Genomic DNA, 19254 nt, shown 5'->3' with positions numbered 1-19254 from the left:
ATATGAAAATATTTTTCCTCAAGTCATTTTTCTTTCAAAGTTATAAATTTTTACAAGGAAACGTGCATTTTTCCAATCTTATCAGCTATAATTAAATTTAACATTTATATATAATTTTTTCAAGCGTACAAATATTTCTTAGAGATGTCTTAAAGTATACGTAAAAGTTTTTTTTTTTATATTTATAGAGATAATAAAAATTAATTCTAACATGAATGTCTCAATCATGTATACTAAAAACGTGAAAAAATAATGCGTAGATAGAGAGTTAATAAAATCACAATTGATGAAAGAAAAAAAGGGTGATGGAATTACTGTAAATAATGTCATACTCATAAAGAGCGAAACTGTGGCGACTGAAGTTACGTGTCACGTTCGGAATTAACAATGCTCACCGTACGACGTGAGGTTCACCTGCCACGAGACTGGATAGCGATGAGAGGCTCTCGGACAGGAAGCGAGATGGCCCGTCACCGAGAGTTCACGACTTCCTGTCGTCGCGGCGGACGCGCTGTAAACGAGGCAGTAACGCCCGACGTCGGTGCTAGCCACCAAGTAAGCGGTGCCGTTCTCCACCCAAGTTCCATGGCATAAGTACTCTGGAAACGAGACGGCATCGACTGTGAGCAGAACGAGATAAAGACAAAAAAAAAAATAAAGAAAGAAAGAAAAGAGGGAGAGAAATGGCAGCGTGTTGTTCTTCGCGAGTTATTCTCCGCGCGCTGTAGACGCCGCGCTAAAAAGCGTCGCGCGCGCAAAGTCGCATTAAACTTCTCGATTTCTTAAAGTACCGCGAAGGCAGAGCGAGATTATGGGCGCCGTAACTTTGCGCCCACAGTATATAGGAAAAGTTTTTTTTAAGACCGTTTAAAGGACCGACGACAATAACGTGCCAAGCCACACGGAGCAAATTTGACGGAGCAGATGGAAAAAGGCCATAACTCGTTAATGAGACTTGGTATTATCTTCGTCGTTGCCCGAGCTTGTTCCTCGACTCTGGGAAAGGGACATCTTTTTGTACTGTGGATATTACAAGGGAAGAAAGTAGCTCGTGCACCAAGAAATTTTCTAAGCTGCGGCGTTACTTGGAAAATTTTAATAAATGATGTCAGCGATGAGCCGCTCAGTTGCATTAATACTGTAATTCGAATTATTGATTTCGAAAATTAATTATCTCATCAGAATGTACACTGTTGGGCTTATCGCTCGTAAATTTTCATAATTTCGCTTTCTCGCGGACGAGATAATCGTAATCCCTCAACCATTCAATTAACGTATCCAATGAAGGGCGCGGGGATAAAAATGCGATTCGATCGGCCGGGGAAGATACTTTTATGTCATCATTTTTACGGCACTTGCTCCTCCGCCTTCCGGCCGTAACAATGCGCGCGAGAACGGAAGAGGAATAAACGAGGGCCGTAAATCCTTCCGACACATCGATATCAGTGACGTTTCGAGCGACGATACCCGATCGCACTTGCGAGATAGTAAGATGAGAATTTACTGCGGTCGCTCGACAGCTCGTGACTTCGCGTAAAGAGGAAACGCGAAACCGCGCATCGTGTTCAACGACGGGCGCGGTGGCACCTATCAACGGTAAAAACTAAACGCGTTAAGCGCGACATTGATGTATCAGAATAAATGTAGAATTTTTTATCTGTTGTTCACACACACGCGCACGCACACGTACACACCTGGACCTATACGAATACGACGGGAAAAATTAACGATCGATCATCGTCTGCCTATCTAATGAAACCATTCGATGAACGTTAAAGTTATCGAGTAATTTTATTCTTGGAGATGGTAAAACGGTTTATCTTACTTTGCCAGCCGTAAAGTTCTCCAGGAAAACGCCGATTCGGAAAACGCGAACGTACGCGGGTTCTAAAAGTGAATCATCGTCGGCGATGAAGTCCCAAAACGCGCGGCTCTAAATTCGTCGGGTATTCCGCTCGAGGGAATTGGGGTGCATAATTAGTCCGAGAAAGTCCGCGGAATTAGAACACGTGTTCCCATCGTTTCCCCGCTTGACAAACGATCCTGATTCCGACGGCGCGACGTGAGCGGGGAAGGACTCGGCGGTACAACGCGATTAACGATCGCGCTCGAGAAGTCGCGCGATGCCCGGCGACAACGTCGCTCTAAGCCGCGAACCGAGCGAGCGCACACCGAGCTGTTTATACGAAGTCTTAATGGCCATTCCGCCTTCTCATCGCCGTTGTCCTCGTCCTCATCGTCGCTGGTATCTATGTCTCAGAATACAATCCCATGTCGACAGCCGCGAGGCACGGGTCTCGAGTGCCTAAATCCTTGGTTGTGTCAACATGTCTCGGTAACTCGCGTCGCTAAAATAATTCCCGACTACGAAACACTCCCCTCTCTCTCTCTCTCTCTCTCTCTCTCTCTCTCTCTCTCTCTCTCTCTCTCTCTCTCTCTCTCTCTCTGTCTCTCCCTCTTTCGCTCCGCGCAGCGAGTTCTACGTATCAACGTACTCGCGGATTACGGAGAGAAACACCATCGGCTTCGCACGCGCTGCGCATCCGTATCGTTTGCTTCACAAGGGATTTAATCTGCCTACCATCTTTCCGACGATCCATTTAATCTGAAAATCGTCCCCCCCCCCCCAAATTACTTTGGGATCACTTTGTTATTATTATTATTGTCATTGTCGAGCTGAACATGCGGCTTACACTCCGACGTTGATATATGGAGACGTTAAAATAGGAGAGTCTAATACAATGCAATGGAGTTATTTTGATTGATTGTGTACGAATGCGTAAATGGATATATCTCGTCGAAATTAATGGATCTCCGTAGTAATAACGCTTCATGTGCAATTTATTATCAGTTCGATTGTAGATGTAACGAGGGAGAAAACAATCCTGATCTCGCGAAACTCGCGGATCCGAGTGACCGAGCGCAAATCGAGGGTGGTCGTACAGGCAAGATGGCGCGGAGAGAACCCAGGGACATAACGCGCGACGTGTCAATTTTTATGTATGGAGTCAAACGAAGTGCACAAAGTTAGCGCGACCGTAAGCAAGCGCTATACTCCGGCAACCGTGACGGCCGCTGCCTTTCCGCAAACTAACTATCACCACTTGTGATAACTTTGCGCGAACTAGAGGATGGGACGCGACGAGAGGGAGGTGCGGGTAATCCGATAAGATGTTCCGAGCGGACGTGCTCCAACCCGTGTCGAGACCTCTCTCTCTCCGTCTCCCTGTCCTCCTATCTTGAACATCCCGGACGAACGTTCTGCTGAACCACGAGAAGCTTCTCCGAATAGGTCGAAGACAACGGACGACGATTGCTTTGAGTATTCCGAACCGTTCGCATTGTCCCCGGAAGCTTCTTTGGAAAAATCCGTTATAGTTTATGGAACCACGGATAAGAGGAGCCAGAAAGATTCAAACATGAAGATAACAACGACGACGACGACGACGACGACGACGACTACGTCTGTTAACCATGCCGTACCACATCCGCGCGTTGAGAATCCGTCAAAGTTTGCGAACGCTTTGAAACCCTGTAGTAGTCTGAAATTTTCTTGCCGCTTATCGGACATCTCTTTGATTAACTTCCTTCAGTTAAGTGAAATCGCAAGGGGAACAAAAAGAATCTCCATAACGTACGAACGCTATCGTATAAAGTAAGACGCTGGAAATCGCGGTTAAACTATTCTAATCTAATACTGCCAAATTTACAGCAAGATAAACCAGTTCTAATATAGAAGAAAACGTTTCTAGCTATTTCTATTCGACTATTTTAATAGCAAAGTTATTATTCCAGGTAAAATTGAGACACAAGACTGAGAATTGAAAGATTTCGCCGAGATATTCTTTACGGTGCGAATAAAAGAATCGTATAAATAATAAAACTTGATTTCCCCTCGTTTAATTTTATGTGCCCCATCGTCCCCGGATACTGGAAACTATTACATGCCAGAGACTAACGTTCACGAAAAGCAGTAACATATGGGCAAATGGGATAATCCTTACCGGATAACGCCTCGTCGCTGCAAGACGTAGCAAACTCCATGCGATCGGGTGTCCTGCAACCGATGTCCAATCTACGTACACTACCGTGATGGCACTGGCTTGGGTACGCTGTCGAGGGCACTCTCACGTCGTGCACCTCCGCTGCGTTAGCAACGTTCTGCTCGCCGTCGACGGCCAATACGCTCTCGAGGTTGTCGGCATTCGGTGGCCGAAACAACGACACGATCTCGTAGCGACCGAGATTGGGGCATTGCCTGGTCATCGGATCGGACGCTGAAAACACGCAGAAATTATTTATTTTCACGTGTCTCGCTATTTTTAATTGTGATCCAAGCCAAATCTTTTATGAATAATTTGATCAGACAAATGGAGCGACGAAATATAAAAATAAATTTTCTCACGTGTAAAGGACAGCCATTAAGTTTTACGCGATCCCCCGGCGCCGCGGCGACAAGCTACGAAAGATCGCTGCTTACATTGCGGTGTAACTTTTAGCCGAGCAATTTGATACGCGATCGACACGCAGTCAACGCGTTCCGCACGTTAAGGTAAAACGCGTTCTACTTTACTCCTATAGAAAATTAGCGCAACACGATCCGCATCAAGGTGAGAACCCGCTGTTTATTGTGTTCAACGTCAGAACGAGTCTCTCGAGACAAGAGTCTCTTCGTTCAAAAACTTCGACGCGAACGATTCCTGCTTTTATATTTTCTACATGCCTCAGTCAGAATTAAAAGCCTTGAGGACGAACTATATTTTTATTTTAGGCTTTTTCAAGCAATCAGCGACGAGTTTTGAAAAGTAAAAGTCTGATTTGTCACAAAATTTAATTTCGCGTCATTATTAAATTTATTTAATTAAATAATTAATACAACAGTACTTATATAATATCTATTAGAAAGTTTATTTGAATTAAGTACTTCAACTTAAAAACTGGCAAAGTCTGTCGTTGTGATTAAGAAAAAGATGATATTAAGATGGGATATGCGCGGTAAAAACCATTCCATGTAAAATAAAACTTGAAATTAATGTAACGGAAAGATGGGATGGGTATATAGAAATTACTGTTCTTTAGCAAACGAGAATGACGTTAACCTTAGAGTGCTACTAGTAGTTGAAATGTCATCCAGTGACTAATTCACGTATTAAACAGCAGCACTAGTCAAGAGCTTATAGTCAAGAGCTTATGGTTCCGCCTATTCTCCTCTTTAGTACGTCCGTGGTTATAGGCAGTGCCAGATCTGCATTACGTTCTTTATGACCTGTGATTTCAAGCCTGAGTGAATATTCGCCCAGAATAAAATTATAACTTTCCTCTATGTATAATTTTCTGTAATATACATTATGTTTGTGAATTTATTTTTATAAATTAATACACAATTTAACATAACATGGATAGAGAAATAAAAAATTTTCAGCAATTTTAAATGAATATTGCGATAATTTTTCTGACTGTGACAGTAAAAATGAGGATCCGTCAGAATATAATTTTGAGTAGAATCGGTACATAATTGTACACGTCATTCAAATAATAATTACATCGATTTATTCTACTCTTTCAACAACGAAATTATTAAAGTTTAATAATTTATATTAAAATAGTGTTAGTTCAATTATTCTACCATCTTGCAATCCATAAAGTATACATAAAGAAGTGTTAAAAAATGTTTAATTATGCGGATGAATTTTCAGCCAGAGTATACTATTAACGTCAGAAAAGTATGAGCAGCACTCTAGGATTAATGCCGCGGTCTTGTTATACGGTGAAAAAGATTGAGGAACGCTGCTTTTACACGATATAACTTTCAGCCGAGCAATCCTCGCGATTGTAACACGCGCGTGTGTATCCGAGAGTGCGGTGCACAAAAGAGAAGACGAGTGCGAATGTCGGCGCGATAAATTCCGCACTAGCGACGCGGCGGAACGAGCTACGGCTCTTCGTCAACGTTGCTGGAAGGAACGTCGACTAAGGAGAAACTGAAAGGCGAGCCGATTCTACGACAGAGAGAGACTTTACGACGGATCCGGCATATGATCCTTTATGCGCTCATAAACCCGCGCCTCGCGAATTGATTGTTAAACTCCGCCATTCGCAAACTTCTCGCCGAACGCGTTCGCGCGCTTCTCTCGCATGAGTACATAGGCACTTAGTACATAGGCACTTTCCATCATCGGGTGCGTAGTACGGAGACCCCCCCTCCAAAGTACCTTTCACGTACAGATTCTTGGATAGATTTGGGGTAGATTTATCCTTCGCAATAATGTCGAGGCATCAATCATTCTCGAGCTACAGCATTGAAGATATAGGAAATTTCGCGAAACAGCCCTCGGAGCAAGAATAGATAACAGAACTTTATCCCTCGTTTAATTTTAAGTAGACTTTCCACTTTAAAAGACTCTTAGGACTTGAGGATTAGTTACAAAAGTGCTTAAAGTCGAATGTTGGAAGGTTACTAGAACTTTTGTTAGGCTTTCCCAAGGAGAAAAATCTGTTCCGAATTGCTTCAGGCACCCGCAGATGTGTGTGTGAAGCTGGCATATCATTTGGTGGAAACTCACTAAACATTGACAGTTCTGGGTTTATTTTCAATAATTCTACAGTTCCTGATAGATAAAACAAATAGTTCTGGCCTTTGAAGCGAAAAAAACGCATAGGACAAAGTGAGACGCCAGGTGCACGCAGCGTCTCAATTTGCCTATCCTGCGTCATTTTCCAGACCCAATTCTTGTAGGATTTTAAAAGATCTATAGTTCTAGATGAGTTCTAGAAAGAGTTCTAGCGTTTAACATAGTTTATTTAATAAAAAAAAAAAAATTATTGTAAAATATTTATTTTATAATATTATATAATAGAATTCCGTGTACAAAAAAATATTTTTCCTCCAGTTCTGAACGTATCTAAACGCCTTCCAAAGAATTCCGGTCAATTCAAATATTTATTAATTAGAAAAAAATTGTTATCTTCCGCAAAAGTCGTATATTCGCGCATATGGGCGAGAGGCTAGTGTATATTCGAAAGTTCTATGTACGAAAAAATATTTTTCCAATAGTTCTTAACGTAATAAAGCGCCTTCTGAAAAGTTCCAGGCGATTACGTTGTTAATTAGTTAGTAATAAATTATTAATTTCCGTCAAACACGTATTTTATCATATATGGGTGAGACGCTGGTCTATATTCGACATTTTTGTGTACAAAAAAATACTTTTCTTGTAGCTTTGAACGTAACCAAGAGCCTTCCGAAAAGTTCCATTGACTCAATTATTTATTAATTGAAAAAAAAAATTATTTTTCGTGAAAGTCGTACATTCGTATATTTTAAAAATTCTAAAAACATAACAAAAAAATTATGAAACAAAAAAAAAACAAACCACAAAAAAATAAAATAGAGCAAAAAAAAAAGAATAATAATCACGTTACGTCCACGTCATTGATTCTGGGTTACGCTGAGAACGAGAAAAGCCAGAGTCCATATAACAATACATTTGCCAGTATACATATAACAATAAATGCGACTATATCAAGAAATAAAAATTATTTAACAAATAATTAATAATGATGCCGAGCTCAATAAAATATTGTTAAAAAAGTTCAGACCTACAGAAAAAATATTTTTTTAAGCACAGAACTCTAAACAACCTATCAGCGCCTCAACGATATACGCGAATATACGTCTTTCACGGAAGATAACAATTTTTTTCTAACTAATAAATAATTGAATCAATGGGAACTTTTTGGAAGGTGCTTTAATATGTTGAGAACCGTAGGAAAAATATTTTTTCGTACACAGAACTCTTCGAAAAAGACCGGCATCTCATCCATATATGCAGAAAATAGGCTTTTTGGAAGTTATTAATTTTTTGTTGATTAACTAATATCGGAATCTATCGCAACTCTTCGGAAAGCGCTTTAATATGTTGAGAACTGTAGGAAAAATATTTTTTCGTACACAGAACTCTTCGAAAAAGACCAGCATCTCACCTACATATACGAAAAATTGGCTTCTTCGGAAGTTATTAATTTTTTGTTGATTAACTAATATCGGAATCGACCGGAACTCTTCGGAATGCGTTTTAATACGTTAAGAACTATTGGAAAAATATTTTTTGGTACACAAAACTCTCGAATATACATCAGCGTCTGACCCATATGTGCGAATGTATGACTTTCGCGGAAGATAACAATTGTTTTCTAATTAAAAAATATTTGAATCGACCGGAACTCTTCGAAAGACGTTTAGATACGTTCAGAACTGGAGAAAAAATATGTTTTGTATACGTAACTCTATTATGTAATATTATAAAATAAATATTTTATAATTTTTTTTTTAAATTAAATAAACTATGTTAAACGCTAGAACTCTTTCTAGAACTTATCTAAAACTATAGATCTTTTAAAATCCTACAAGAATTGGGTCTGGAAAATGACGCAGGACAAACTGAGACGCTGCGTGAACCTGGTGTCTCACTTTGTCCTATGCGTTTTTTTCGCTTCAAAGGCCAGAACTATTTGTTTTATCTATCAGGAACTGTAGAACTATTGAAAATAAACCCAGAACTGTCAATGTTTAGTGAGTTTCCACCAAATGATATGTCAGCTTCTCACACACCCAGCAGATGAAACAAAATGCGCGGAATTTATGACACTTTGTATACGCATCTGCCACGTGAAACGTGTACGTGAATTCGCGTGTCAGGTCTGGCGAAGAGGTCTCGCAAGATCGAGACAAATCACGAGCCCGTACGAGTGTGTATACATTCGAGTGAATCGTCCGTGAGATACCGCCAGATATCCCGACGTCGCCGGATCGATGTTCGGAATTGGCTTTAGAAGCTAAACATAGCGCTTTTCGTTAGACCGCGAATCACGTTTTATTCGAAACGCCCAACGCGCCCTGACGAGTCAGCAAAGCTCCAGCGATATACGTATACGCGCTTGCAAAGAGTACAAAGTGATACATTCTCATCGATAGAGTACAGTGCCAAATGAGAAATCCGGCGCAGATAAATGCGTCAGTGCAAGACTGTTACTTTCCAAGTCAAAATTTTGCTTCTGCTTTCGACCAAAACTAGACGTTTTAAGCTTCTACCTTGAACCTCGAAATAATTATTAGAAAATTTTCCATTTCGAGGTTAAAATATTTACTTTAAACTTCTTAAAGCACCTTAACTCTTTGCAAAGAACCTATTGTAATCAACAGGTTCAAAAGATGTCTATATGAGTGTTTAAAATACTTTAAAGTATCAAAATGGGCGCAAGAAGTTTAAGATAGCTGTCGAAAGTAAAAGTAAAATTTCGACTTAAATTACATGGCGGAATGTTCGTCTCCTTGGATGAAACATATCGAGTCTAATTACTTTACGTACGGATCTATCTTTACACGCGTATCTCCTATCGGAATAACTCGGTAGAAGATTGAGACTAACCGAGGAGACACGGGCGATGAATCAAAAGGAAAACTGAGGGGTCAAATTGACACCAAAGCGCCGGGAGGCCGACGCGAGCCCGGAAATCACCTTCGAGCAAACGCTTCTGATTCCGGTTTCCGGCCGGGCGCGGCCGAATTTCCAATCTACTTAATCTTGGCCTACGGCGAGAACGAAATGGGCATACTACTTTACGAATCTGTTACATCGCCGGCCCTCGCTGGTAATGGATCTCCGGCGAATATCGCGAGGAAATTTCACGCCCACGGAAGCGTTCGAACGCGTTTATTATTTCGCGCACTTTATCGCGCTCCCTCATTCGCGTCGGAGCAAAGGCGATATCGGAGGCAAATAGAAAATTGAGAAGAGCCACAAATATTAATCGCGCGACAATGCAGCGGACTCGCTTTGAAAGAAGAGACGCAAGAGGAGAGGGCAAGTGGCGGGAAAAGGGAGTTACGCCTTTGACAAGTTTCGAAAGAAACTGCAAGTTAATTTGCGAGACGCGCCTCATCGGAATATCGGCAAATTAATTTTACCCTCGATTAATTACGGTTGTAATACTCGACAAAGCAAAAATGCCGGGGCGCATTAACGGCGGAACCGACCCGCGTTTAACTGCGTTAATTGAAACTGCAGTAACAAACATATAACACGATCCGTCAACTGAGCACTGTTAAGCGTAATCAAATTTGCGTATATTACATTCGCCGGGCTCGGAAAGTTGACACCCCGCATTAAAGCCCAATTAGTTACTTTACTGCTGCGATGTGATATTGCGACGACAATGCGTAATTCGATTAGGAGATCAGAATTTACTTACTGATGAACGTCGTGTACGGCATCGTGTGCGAGTTGAACGTGCTCGAGTTGCATATGTCGTCGGGCTGCTGGCCCCATTCCGACAGTTGCATCTCTATTACGTGCTCGTCCCTCTTGTGGAACATGACGCATACGTATCCGTTCTTGCTGAAAAGGAACGTACAAAAGCGTTAGATATCGAGAGAATCGAGAAGCATGTCGTGAAAATTGAAGAGCTCTTAACATGAAAAAGTGAGAGAGAGAGAGAGAGACAGAAAGCTGTTTAAATTTAGAAAACGTGACAATATAAATTCCTTATAACGCTGAGACTATTTTAATTCGTTAAGTCATTGGGATTACGAGAAAGAGATCGCACAGGGGGAGACGAAGGGATGTCTCGTTGTGAATAACCGTCGCGTCGTTTAGTCCACCCTCCCCCCTCCCCCTTAGGCTGTAAAAATAAGGTCTCTCGCGGAGAACAGATAAAAATTTAGATCTGAAAGGATTAGGCGCACGAGATACGCTTAATAGTCGGTCCAGCGGACCGTTAAGGTTGATCTCGAGAAGATGGGAGTATGACGTGCCCTTTCTGCCCAGGGTGGCGGCGCCGGCTAAGGGCGGAGAGAGAGAGAGAGAGAGAGAGAGAGAGAGAGAGAGAGAGAGAGAGAAAGAGAAAAGGGAGAGCATCCTAAATCTCCCCTGTGTAGGATTAAGATTTTATTTTATCAGGACCTTTCTTAACGGCCGAACGTTAAGTTTAACGCAATTCTTTTACGACAGCCTTTACTGGCGGAATCTGAAAACTCGACTGCTCCACGCGCGCCTATACATATAGTATGTACGTATATATACGCGCGCGTATAGACACGCCGCGTATAAGTTCATATCTGTATACACCTCGGCGATATACAGTTTACATTGTAAGCCCGTGGAGCACCGCGTCGTCGTAAGCCGTTGCGCGAACCGGAAACGACGATCTCGACATATATTTGTCTTACGAGTTCCCCGCCCGTGAAGAGGGATATAAAGTTTATATTACTTCTCGATGGCTCGCCTCTCGCGAGCGAAACTAGTTTCCGCGATCGCGTCCGGGGATTTCGCGGGTGGCATTACGGACGAATTTTTTGCCGGATTCAATTTAATTGCGCTTGTTCCGCGGGTGCCTGTCGAGGACCGCGGAAGAGCGACGCAAGAAAGAACGTACGGAGCGGTGTCCGCTCGCGATAGAATGTATAAGCTGTTGCGCACGCAAGAGAAAATTATCGCTTAATCATTTTAAAGAGAAATACATGATAACCGTCGGGCGCTTCGTAAGCACCGATCGGTTTCTGACAGGCGAGTTGTTCCGAAAATTCGAGCGAATTCGTAAGCCGTAAGTCACGGCTTTTGATAGTCGAGTTTAAAACGAAGCTATGGCTTTTACGAACCGTACCGTCCCGACTAACGTGTCATAAATACCGAATATATAACCGTAATAAAATGTAAACCGTGAGATTTTATTTGCGACGCTCCCTGCATTGTCATGTCGACGATTTTATTCTTGTTAAAATCGCGTTTCGCGTATATAGCTTTAACACTCGCGCCGCAGACTTGTAAATCTATTTTTGAAAATCATTTCGAAATAACAAAGCGTATTTTTCAATAAGTTACAAGGGCAAGAACCGGGTCAGGGCGTTAAAAGTTTTAAATCGCTATTTCAGTGTCGATGTGAAAGAATAGGCAAATTGCACAAGACATGACGAGGTAAATTATGGATCCTCCTTAAATATTCAACTGTGCTTTTAGACCGTTAAGCTTTATTTTTCCCAGCAGAAAAGTAGTGTGTTCGCGACGTCAAAATTTCATTATTCGCCGCGAACCATGATTTGTGTAAGCGCAGAGCCTCAAATGCGGTCTTTTTACGAAAAATATCCCGCAGCCGAGCTGCGCGCGCATTCGAGCGTACAAAAGCATTGTAATAAAACGTGACGAACGTCAGGGGGAGGCATCGTGGTAACCGACACTCGTCTGCGATATGATTGATCGATGTCAGTTTTCCGGGCGAATCACGTTTACGATATAATCCGCCAAACCACCAGCCACCCCAGCCGATATCCGCGTGCGTATAAAAACGTACACGTCGGAAGACGGGGGGCGTTAAACAGCCCGATGCGTGGCGCTGACTTTGGAGCGCGAAATAAAAGGCATCGCGAGCGTTAGAAAATCAGCGGCCAGAACAGCGAAGATGGAGTGAAATACAAATGGTACATAAAACGTAGATAAAAGAGAACAAGTAATAGAAAAATTATTTAACGCGGAAAAAGCTGCAGCAAAAGATAGCGAAGGAAACTAAAAGCACATTTCTACGTTTATCTCCACTTAGCGAAAGCCATTTTAAAATACCAAGGTAATGGGAGGAGGAAAAAGAAAAGATTCCTGCAAATGGTATTTAAATTTCAATGTATAGGAGAAAGTGCGATTTTCGAACGTGTTTGCCTCGCCAAAAAATTGAAATACCATCAAATTGTAAAAAAAAAGTGACATATTGTGTATCACGCGGGATGCGATAGACGAAAATACTACAATATCTTGACCAAATATCGACAGTTAACGATACTCGATCACTATGCAATCGAATAAGTAAAAAATCGTTTCCAACCTGACTGATGGTGATCGTATGTCAACGTATTCGAGATGCGTGCGGTGACCGAATGTGCGAAAATATTTGCCGAAGGATATATAGACATATAACGTTGAAAACGTAGATCTCTTGTCGTTGCAGCTGTTACTCTCCGAATTAAAACGGAATGTAAAATACTGACCAATTGCACATTGCGGATCAAGAGCAATTTCGCGATTACTCGTACCGAAAAAATATATTCTCGAAATAAGAGGACTTTTTACTTTGTACGTTTTCTTAATACATATATATAAACATTCTCTACTCATGGCTACCTCGACTTAGAAATTCGGACTTACGACCGGCATGCTATTGATTAAAAATTAACTAGCAGATTATAACGAAGCTGATTAAGCAATCATTAAGTGATCTAAATTAAATATTGATTTTATAACATTAGATATTATATTAGGAGTTACGTTTTTAAAAAAATATTGTTTTTAATTACTTGTTAAAATTAATCTGTGTGTTTAAACTAAATATTAATTGTACAATAATTAAAAATTATACAAATATTAAAAATTATAATCTTCGCAAAACTTTTTTTTTGTTATTTCCATAAATGGAAGTCCGTAACTGTTTTTAGTAATATAATAATTATTTTGCAATAAATGATGCTTTATTTATATGAAATATAATTTACAACCAAAGTGTCGAAACACCTTTTGTCGTAAATTTTTGGGAAACTAAATTTTTAATTAAATCAAAATTTTGTTTCCTTTGTTTTGTCAAAATTATTTCTTCAATCATTATTTCTCGCTAATGCAAAATTGATTAGCAATAAATGTTCACTCGCATACGTTATCTTATGATTCGGGTTTTTATTAAAACAAATTTTATAGTGACAATAAAAGACAACACTCGAAGAATTTTCGAAGAATTCCTTCGAAAGTTAAGAAAATTCGCTTTAAAAAGGTAATTCTTAAGTTAAGAGTTTTTTTGGTGCAGAAAAGAGGCGTGGAGTAAACAATCGCCGTAATATTGTCTTCAAAGAGCAATGAGGTAATCGAGGGCGTCGCACTGATTATGAATAAAAAACACATAACAGCAAAAGTTTTAAAATGGTTCATCGCGCCTTAGGAAATTCCCCTTGAAAAGCGTCCGTGCATACAATAGCATATAATGCAATATGCATCGCGGCACTGTCCTCTCTGTTGCGGCTTGAAAACTCGGCAATAATCAAAGTATCCGCATTATTGCGTCGGTGTTAAGAAAAAAAGCAAAGTAATCCCTCTTTCGCGCGTTTTAACGAAACTTTCCGCGTTCGAGGACAACTTGCGACAACTTGCGATTAACGTAGATACTCTTATCCTTTATTATGCCTGAATTAATTATGAAATTAAAGATATATAACGCATAGCGTATCGATATTTCTCTACGAGAGTTTGGTACGGTTTCCTTTAGCAGAAATTTTCCGTTCTAGATCGCGGTTCATTACGGTATTTTCGGAAATTCCCGACGGGGAGAAGCGAGTATTCAGACCCGATGCGATAATGCATCGACGGCGGCGCGATAACGTAAAGAGCGGCAACTTAATTAATTAACTTGTGCAGCGCGCAGCCGTTTACATTCGGTTTCTGGCGTGCATCCGGGAACGCCCAACCGCCGTTATCGTTCCCCAGCGTGCAGTGGCGTCTTCTTACGAGATCGTATGCATCTTCCGTTTCTCTTTCACCCACAGAGCCACAGGCAGCGCGCTCTCCGCTCCTTTCTCTCTCACCACGCGCGACGACCAAATTCCCTGTTTTCCCTCGCCGTGCCGCAAGTTCTTTCGCACTTCATCGATGATCGCCGTTGATACCTTAATTAAAATTTTCCCTAATTTAGTGATACGCTCGTAATCCGAGGACCGCGCGCCGCTAATTAAATGCAAATAACAATTATGGACGTTCTCTCTCTCTCTCAATCCTAAGAAACGTCATTATTAACATTAAAATATTATTAATTACGCGATTGTGAATATACGCGAATGTATACGCTCTGTCGATCGCTCGCAATATGTAATCACCCTCCTGCACACGTAATTACGTCGTTCGGAATTGCCGTGATTAAAAATACATGGCTGCCGCTGCCGCCGCCACCGCCGCGATGTTTATCCGCAACAAAATATTCCTTTGACATACGACCTTGCACAACATCGACGGCGATATATGACGCTCGAGTTGACGTTGATTTAAAACTTTTCCGTGCTCGACGTGTCAATGGCCGGCGCGCACCGGCCATTACCGCCGTGTCGCCCACTTACTACGGTGTCCCAAATCGAGGAGGACATTTTTCATAGTCGACTTTTCAATCTAATTTATATTTGCTCGTCGGACCATTCACTCGGCCAGGGACGCGTGCTCATCCGAGCAATTTCGTGCTCGTCTTTCCCTAGCGAAAAGAAAGCACTTTCCCTCCCTCCCTCCTTCGTCGCTCGAGACGATCTCGCGGATCCGGGAATGTAGGTCGTCCTTGTCAGCGGCGTTTCAAAGATCGAGAAGCGTCGGAGAAACGATATCTAAGGTCGATTCCGCGTGATAGAGGTATACCTTTGACCACCGTAGGGACTACCTATACGAACCACGGAGCGGACGAGAATGTATCGGCCGTTACGTTCTTTCTCCTTCTCTTCTTCTTCCGCTTCTCCTTCGATTTCATTCCGTCCGCTGAGAACCACCGCCGCTGCCGCGTCGTGATGAAAGCGCATCAGCGTCGCGGCGGCATGGCGGTTCTCTCGAGCGTGCGGAAAGCGATATCGCGTGTCTGCCGTAGAGCTCGCCGTACCGCGGTGTCGAAAACTCAAGGAAATGCAGCTGTTCCGCCATCGCGGATACGGATGTTATTCTTTTACGAAGCTAATCATCTCTCCGTTGAAAACGGGGGGTTAAAAGGGGATCTTGGGTTTGCAGAAATTAGACCGGCAGTAAAAGCATTTTCCGCGTCCCGGTCTCTCTTTCATATTTTAACTAGCAGCAAAAACATTTCCGTCCCATTTCGCTTCATTTCCGATTTTGCTAAACAATTTTACGCGTGTACTGAAACAAATTCATAAAACAATTTACGCGTGTACTGAAACGAATTCATAAAACAATTTTTCACTCAACAAAAAAAAAAATACAACGTCGGCCAAACACGAATAAGGAAACTGTTCCAACAGTTTCAACGGCGCGGCGGCGTGGCGTTGTTTCAACAAACGGCCACTTGAATAATACAGTTTCGCCGTGTCGAGAACAGTAAAATGCAAGTGGGATATCGCAGTGTACTGTATTCCGACGAAGGAGTATCTTGATGTCGTTTTCAGATGAAAATGTTGCGCGTACACGTAACGCGAGTATTGACGAAGCTTCACTCGTGACAGAACGGTCACATAGCTGTTTATTGGAAAATACATGAGCCCAAAGCGTTGTATCTACCTGTATGATGCACAGAGTATTTTGGAATTCCTGTGACTTTTGACTTAAAATCGTGCACAGTAGCATATTCCCTACGCACGGACGCACGCGCACACGTACGTTCAAATGTCTCCATTAACGTGACAGTATACGTCACAAAAATTAAAAAAAAAAGTGGATACAAGCCGAGAGAACATTTTTTTTTTCCTATCATTTCGATTCGACCATTGTGCGTATTTGCATGTTACGAGAGTGAGCTTTGTATCATTCTGTAATCTCGCTGAAATGGACGAGCCTCAAAGCTATTCTGCAATCGTGCAAGCTGCATGTTCTATGACGTTTGAATATTGCGGATTTACACGCCGCAGGTGTTTGCGATAGACAATCTGTTTAGTTGTAAATTAAGATTGGCGTTTGCGCCGGATTCGGCTATTTGCGAAATAGACGTGACCCACTTGTCGATAACGCCAGACGAAGACCTAATTTTAACCCTATTAGCATAATCTGATAATGTACCCGAAGATAGCTTCTGATTTACAGCGGAATACTCGATGCAGCAAAATACGCGCGCCGACAGCGCGCGAGAGCCACAAAAATTATTATTTTATTTACCGCGCCCACTACGCCTTATCGTATACCAACGTTGTTCAATCTTCGGCGACGTTCTAACGTTCGCGATTTTCAACAAAGTAATTTCTGCAGGAACACGTTACCGGCTCTCTCGCGTATACGTTCCTCCTCGGTTTGTTTGTGGCCGCTATTCCTTCGAATGTCCTCGTTTGCTTCCCCAGCCATTCCTCCCGCGCGCTGGCGGAGATTTATTTTACTACTTACAATTAGTTTCAGCCGCCACTTCGTACACTCAGAGACGCAGTGCGACGTGTGCGCGGGTCAGCGCGAAGAATACCGCGCAGTTTACCGTGATTTAACTACTCGACCGTATTTCAGACCCACCATGTTGCGAGAACTGTCTTAAAAACATGCAACTGCATATTAGCCAATCCCGCGCGCAACTTGGAATGCGCACTCGAGAATAAATGTCATACATTTCAAAGGCGTATAGAAATAACTATCTCCACTTTTAAATATTTTTGAACATGCTTTATGAATCTTTATATCGTAAGCTCTTCCCCCTCCCCTCTCTCTTGTGTCTGTGCGTAAGATAAAAATTTATGAATCAAATAAAAAGAAGGTTGATAATTACGAGCGTATGTACGTGAATACAGAGTATTTAAGAATTATCAAACTTTTCCTCGACCGCTGGAACGCTAAAGTGAAGAAAAATAGAGCTTTTAAAGTTCGAAAAGGTCGATAGTTTTTGAATTACAGCCGATTGAAAATTAGAGGCGAGGTGAACTTCAAAAGTGTAAATAGGGAATAAAACCTAGTTCTCAGCAAATTTCAAGAGAACTTTATTTTAACGGCAGTTCAATCTCTGAGGCTTGATTACCGAGTTTTACGAGATTTCCGAAACTATTTCGGCACCGTCCGGCAGCAGATTCTTCAATTAACTTGGAGTTGATATATTCTGCATATCGAGATATCGTCAGTTATGAATAACTGAAAGTTAAAGAGCCTTAATGAATCAATCTTTTGAAGCGGGTAAATAGCGAGTAAATAACGAATACATCCTTGCAAATTAATGGCACTTAAATTAAAGTGCACTTTAATGCAATTTTAATAAGACACAACTTATAAAGACCATATTTAATATTTTTAACTGACTACAGAAAAAAAATGTAGTATTTGCAATGTTGCATTTTTATTTGTTCATGATTGAAATCTGTCGGAATACATCTTTTTCTACAATCCCCTTAGTTTCTATTATTAAACGTTTTTGCGGACAGTCGTATCGAAATCGATCTTAGGTAGTGATCGAATAAATTCGTGGTTAGGCATGTCTTTCAGCTTAGCGGAATGCTATCGACTACGGCTCGATCGCCGATTTGGCAGCGCGTATACACGATAATTTTCCACCGTCTTGTGCGCCGATTCGAGCGCGAAGGTTCTGCACTTCCGGTTGGTAGGACTCCGGTCAACGAGCAATTTTCCGGCCGATTGGTCGGCGAAACGTCGAACTTGCTCCAAGTCGATCTCTGCCGACAGCAAGAGACACTCTTGTTTACTTCATGCCGGATGTAGAGATTCTCTACGCGCGTCCTCCTCCTCTTAATTTTGTCAAGCAAATTCCATTACTCGAATATTATCGAGCAAATTCCGTTACTCGAATATTATCAATTAATATCAACACGAATCTTTCTAATACACGTATCAAAAGTATAAGTTTCAAGTTCACTGTTCATCACATTTTTTTATCATGTACTCTTTACGTTTAGATAATATAATTTCAAGTAATTACTGTAATTGGTTTAAAATTGTACGTAAAGTTTGACTTTTAAATTTCAAATTGTACACGGATGTGTTGAGATAAATATACACACGAAGGGATCCAACTCTCCCCGTGGCAATCGATTTTATTGTTTACTTCGGGTCAAAGGTAGTCTGGACTCTTGTGTGCTGTAGTTATCTATCCTCTACCATCGCAGGGTAGACATCGTTTACCAATTAGTACGTCTGGTAAATTTTCGACTTGATCGCGGCGTGGTGAGGATATCTCGCGCGCGTTACAACCATTTAATTAGACGAAATCATAAACGCACGATACTAAACAAATGTCGGGGCGAGTACGCGCTGGGAATATGAGCATGATGAAGTTTGATTATTATTTGTCCGTGCGCGTATAAATTCTAATCAACGTATATCATAGTTATATCAGCGAGAATGTCGAGTAAATTACGGTGGCCGCGCTGCATAACTCGAAGTTCGCATTCGGAAGTTAAAACCGCATTCGACCGTGCATAGTATTCTAATAAATACAGTACGTCCTGTGGCCTTTTCCTCTAGAGATGATCGGAATGATTTTCTGCGGTTCGCCGAAACATTCGAAACACGCGTATGCGTTCGTTGAATAGTAACTGAAATATTCTGACAA

At 41.5% G+C, this 19254-nt stretch overlaps 1 protein-coding gene across 8 annotated transcripts in view; it reads right to left on the bottom strand.

Moving 5' to 3' along the window:
• LOC105193330 overlaps positions 1-19254 on the bottom strand; it is a 248987-nt gene that overhangs the window by 6291 nt on the left and 223442 nt on the right. For 7 of the 8 annotated variants that reach the window (XM_039458101.1, XM_039458105.1, XM_026135776.2 and 4 more), the window contains 3 exons: positions 10252-10397; positions 4005-4277; positions 396-620 (listed from right to left, as the gene is read on the bottom strand). In XM_039458101.1, the coding sequence (XP_039314035.1) occupies positions 396-620; positions 4005-4277; positions 10252-10397 (644 nt within the window). The remainder of the gene's footprint in view (positions 1-395; positions 621-4004; positions 4278-10251; positions 10398-19254) is intronic. The other variant, XM_039458104.1, reaches the window with a different exon arrangement.

Source organism: Solenopsis invicta, chromosome 15, assembly GCF_016802725.1.
Source record: "Solenopsis invicta isolate M01_SB chromosome 15, UNIL_Sinv_3.0, whole genome shotgun sequence".
Taxonomy (NCBI): Eukaryota; Metazoa; Arthropoda; class Insecta; order Hymenoptera; family Formicidae; genus Solenopsis; species Solenopsis invicta.
The sequence above is the reverse complement of the archived record's forward strand: the minus strand, read 5'-3'. Positions and strand labels throughout refer to the sequence as shown.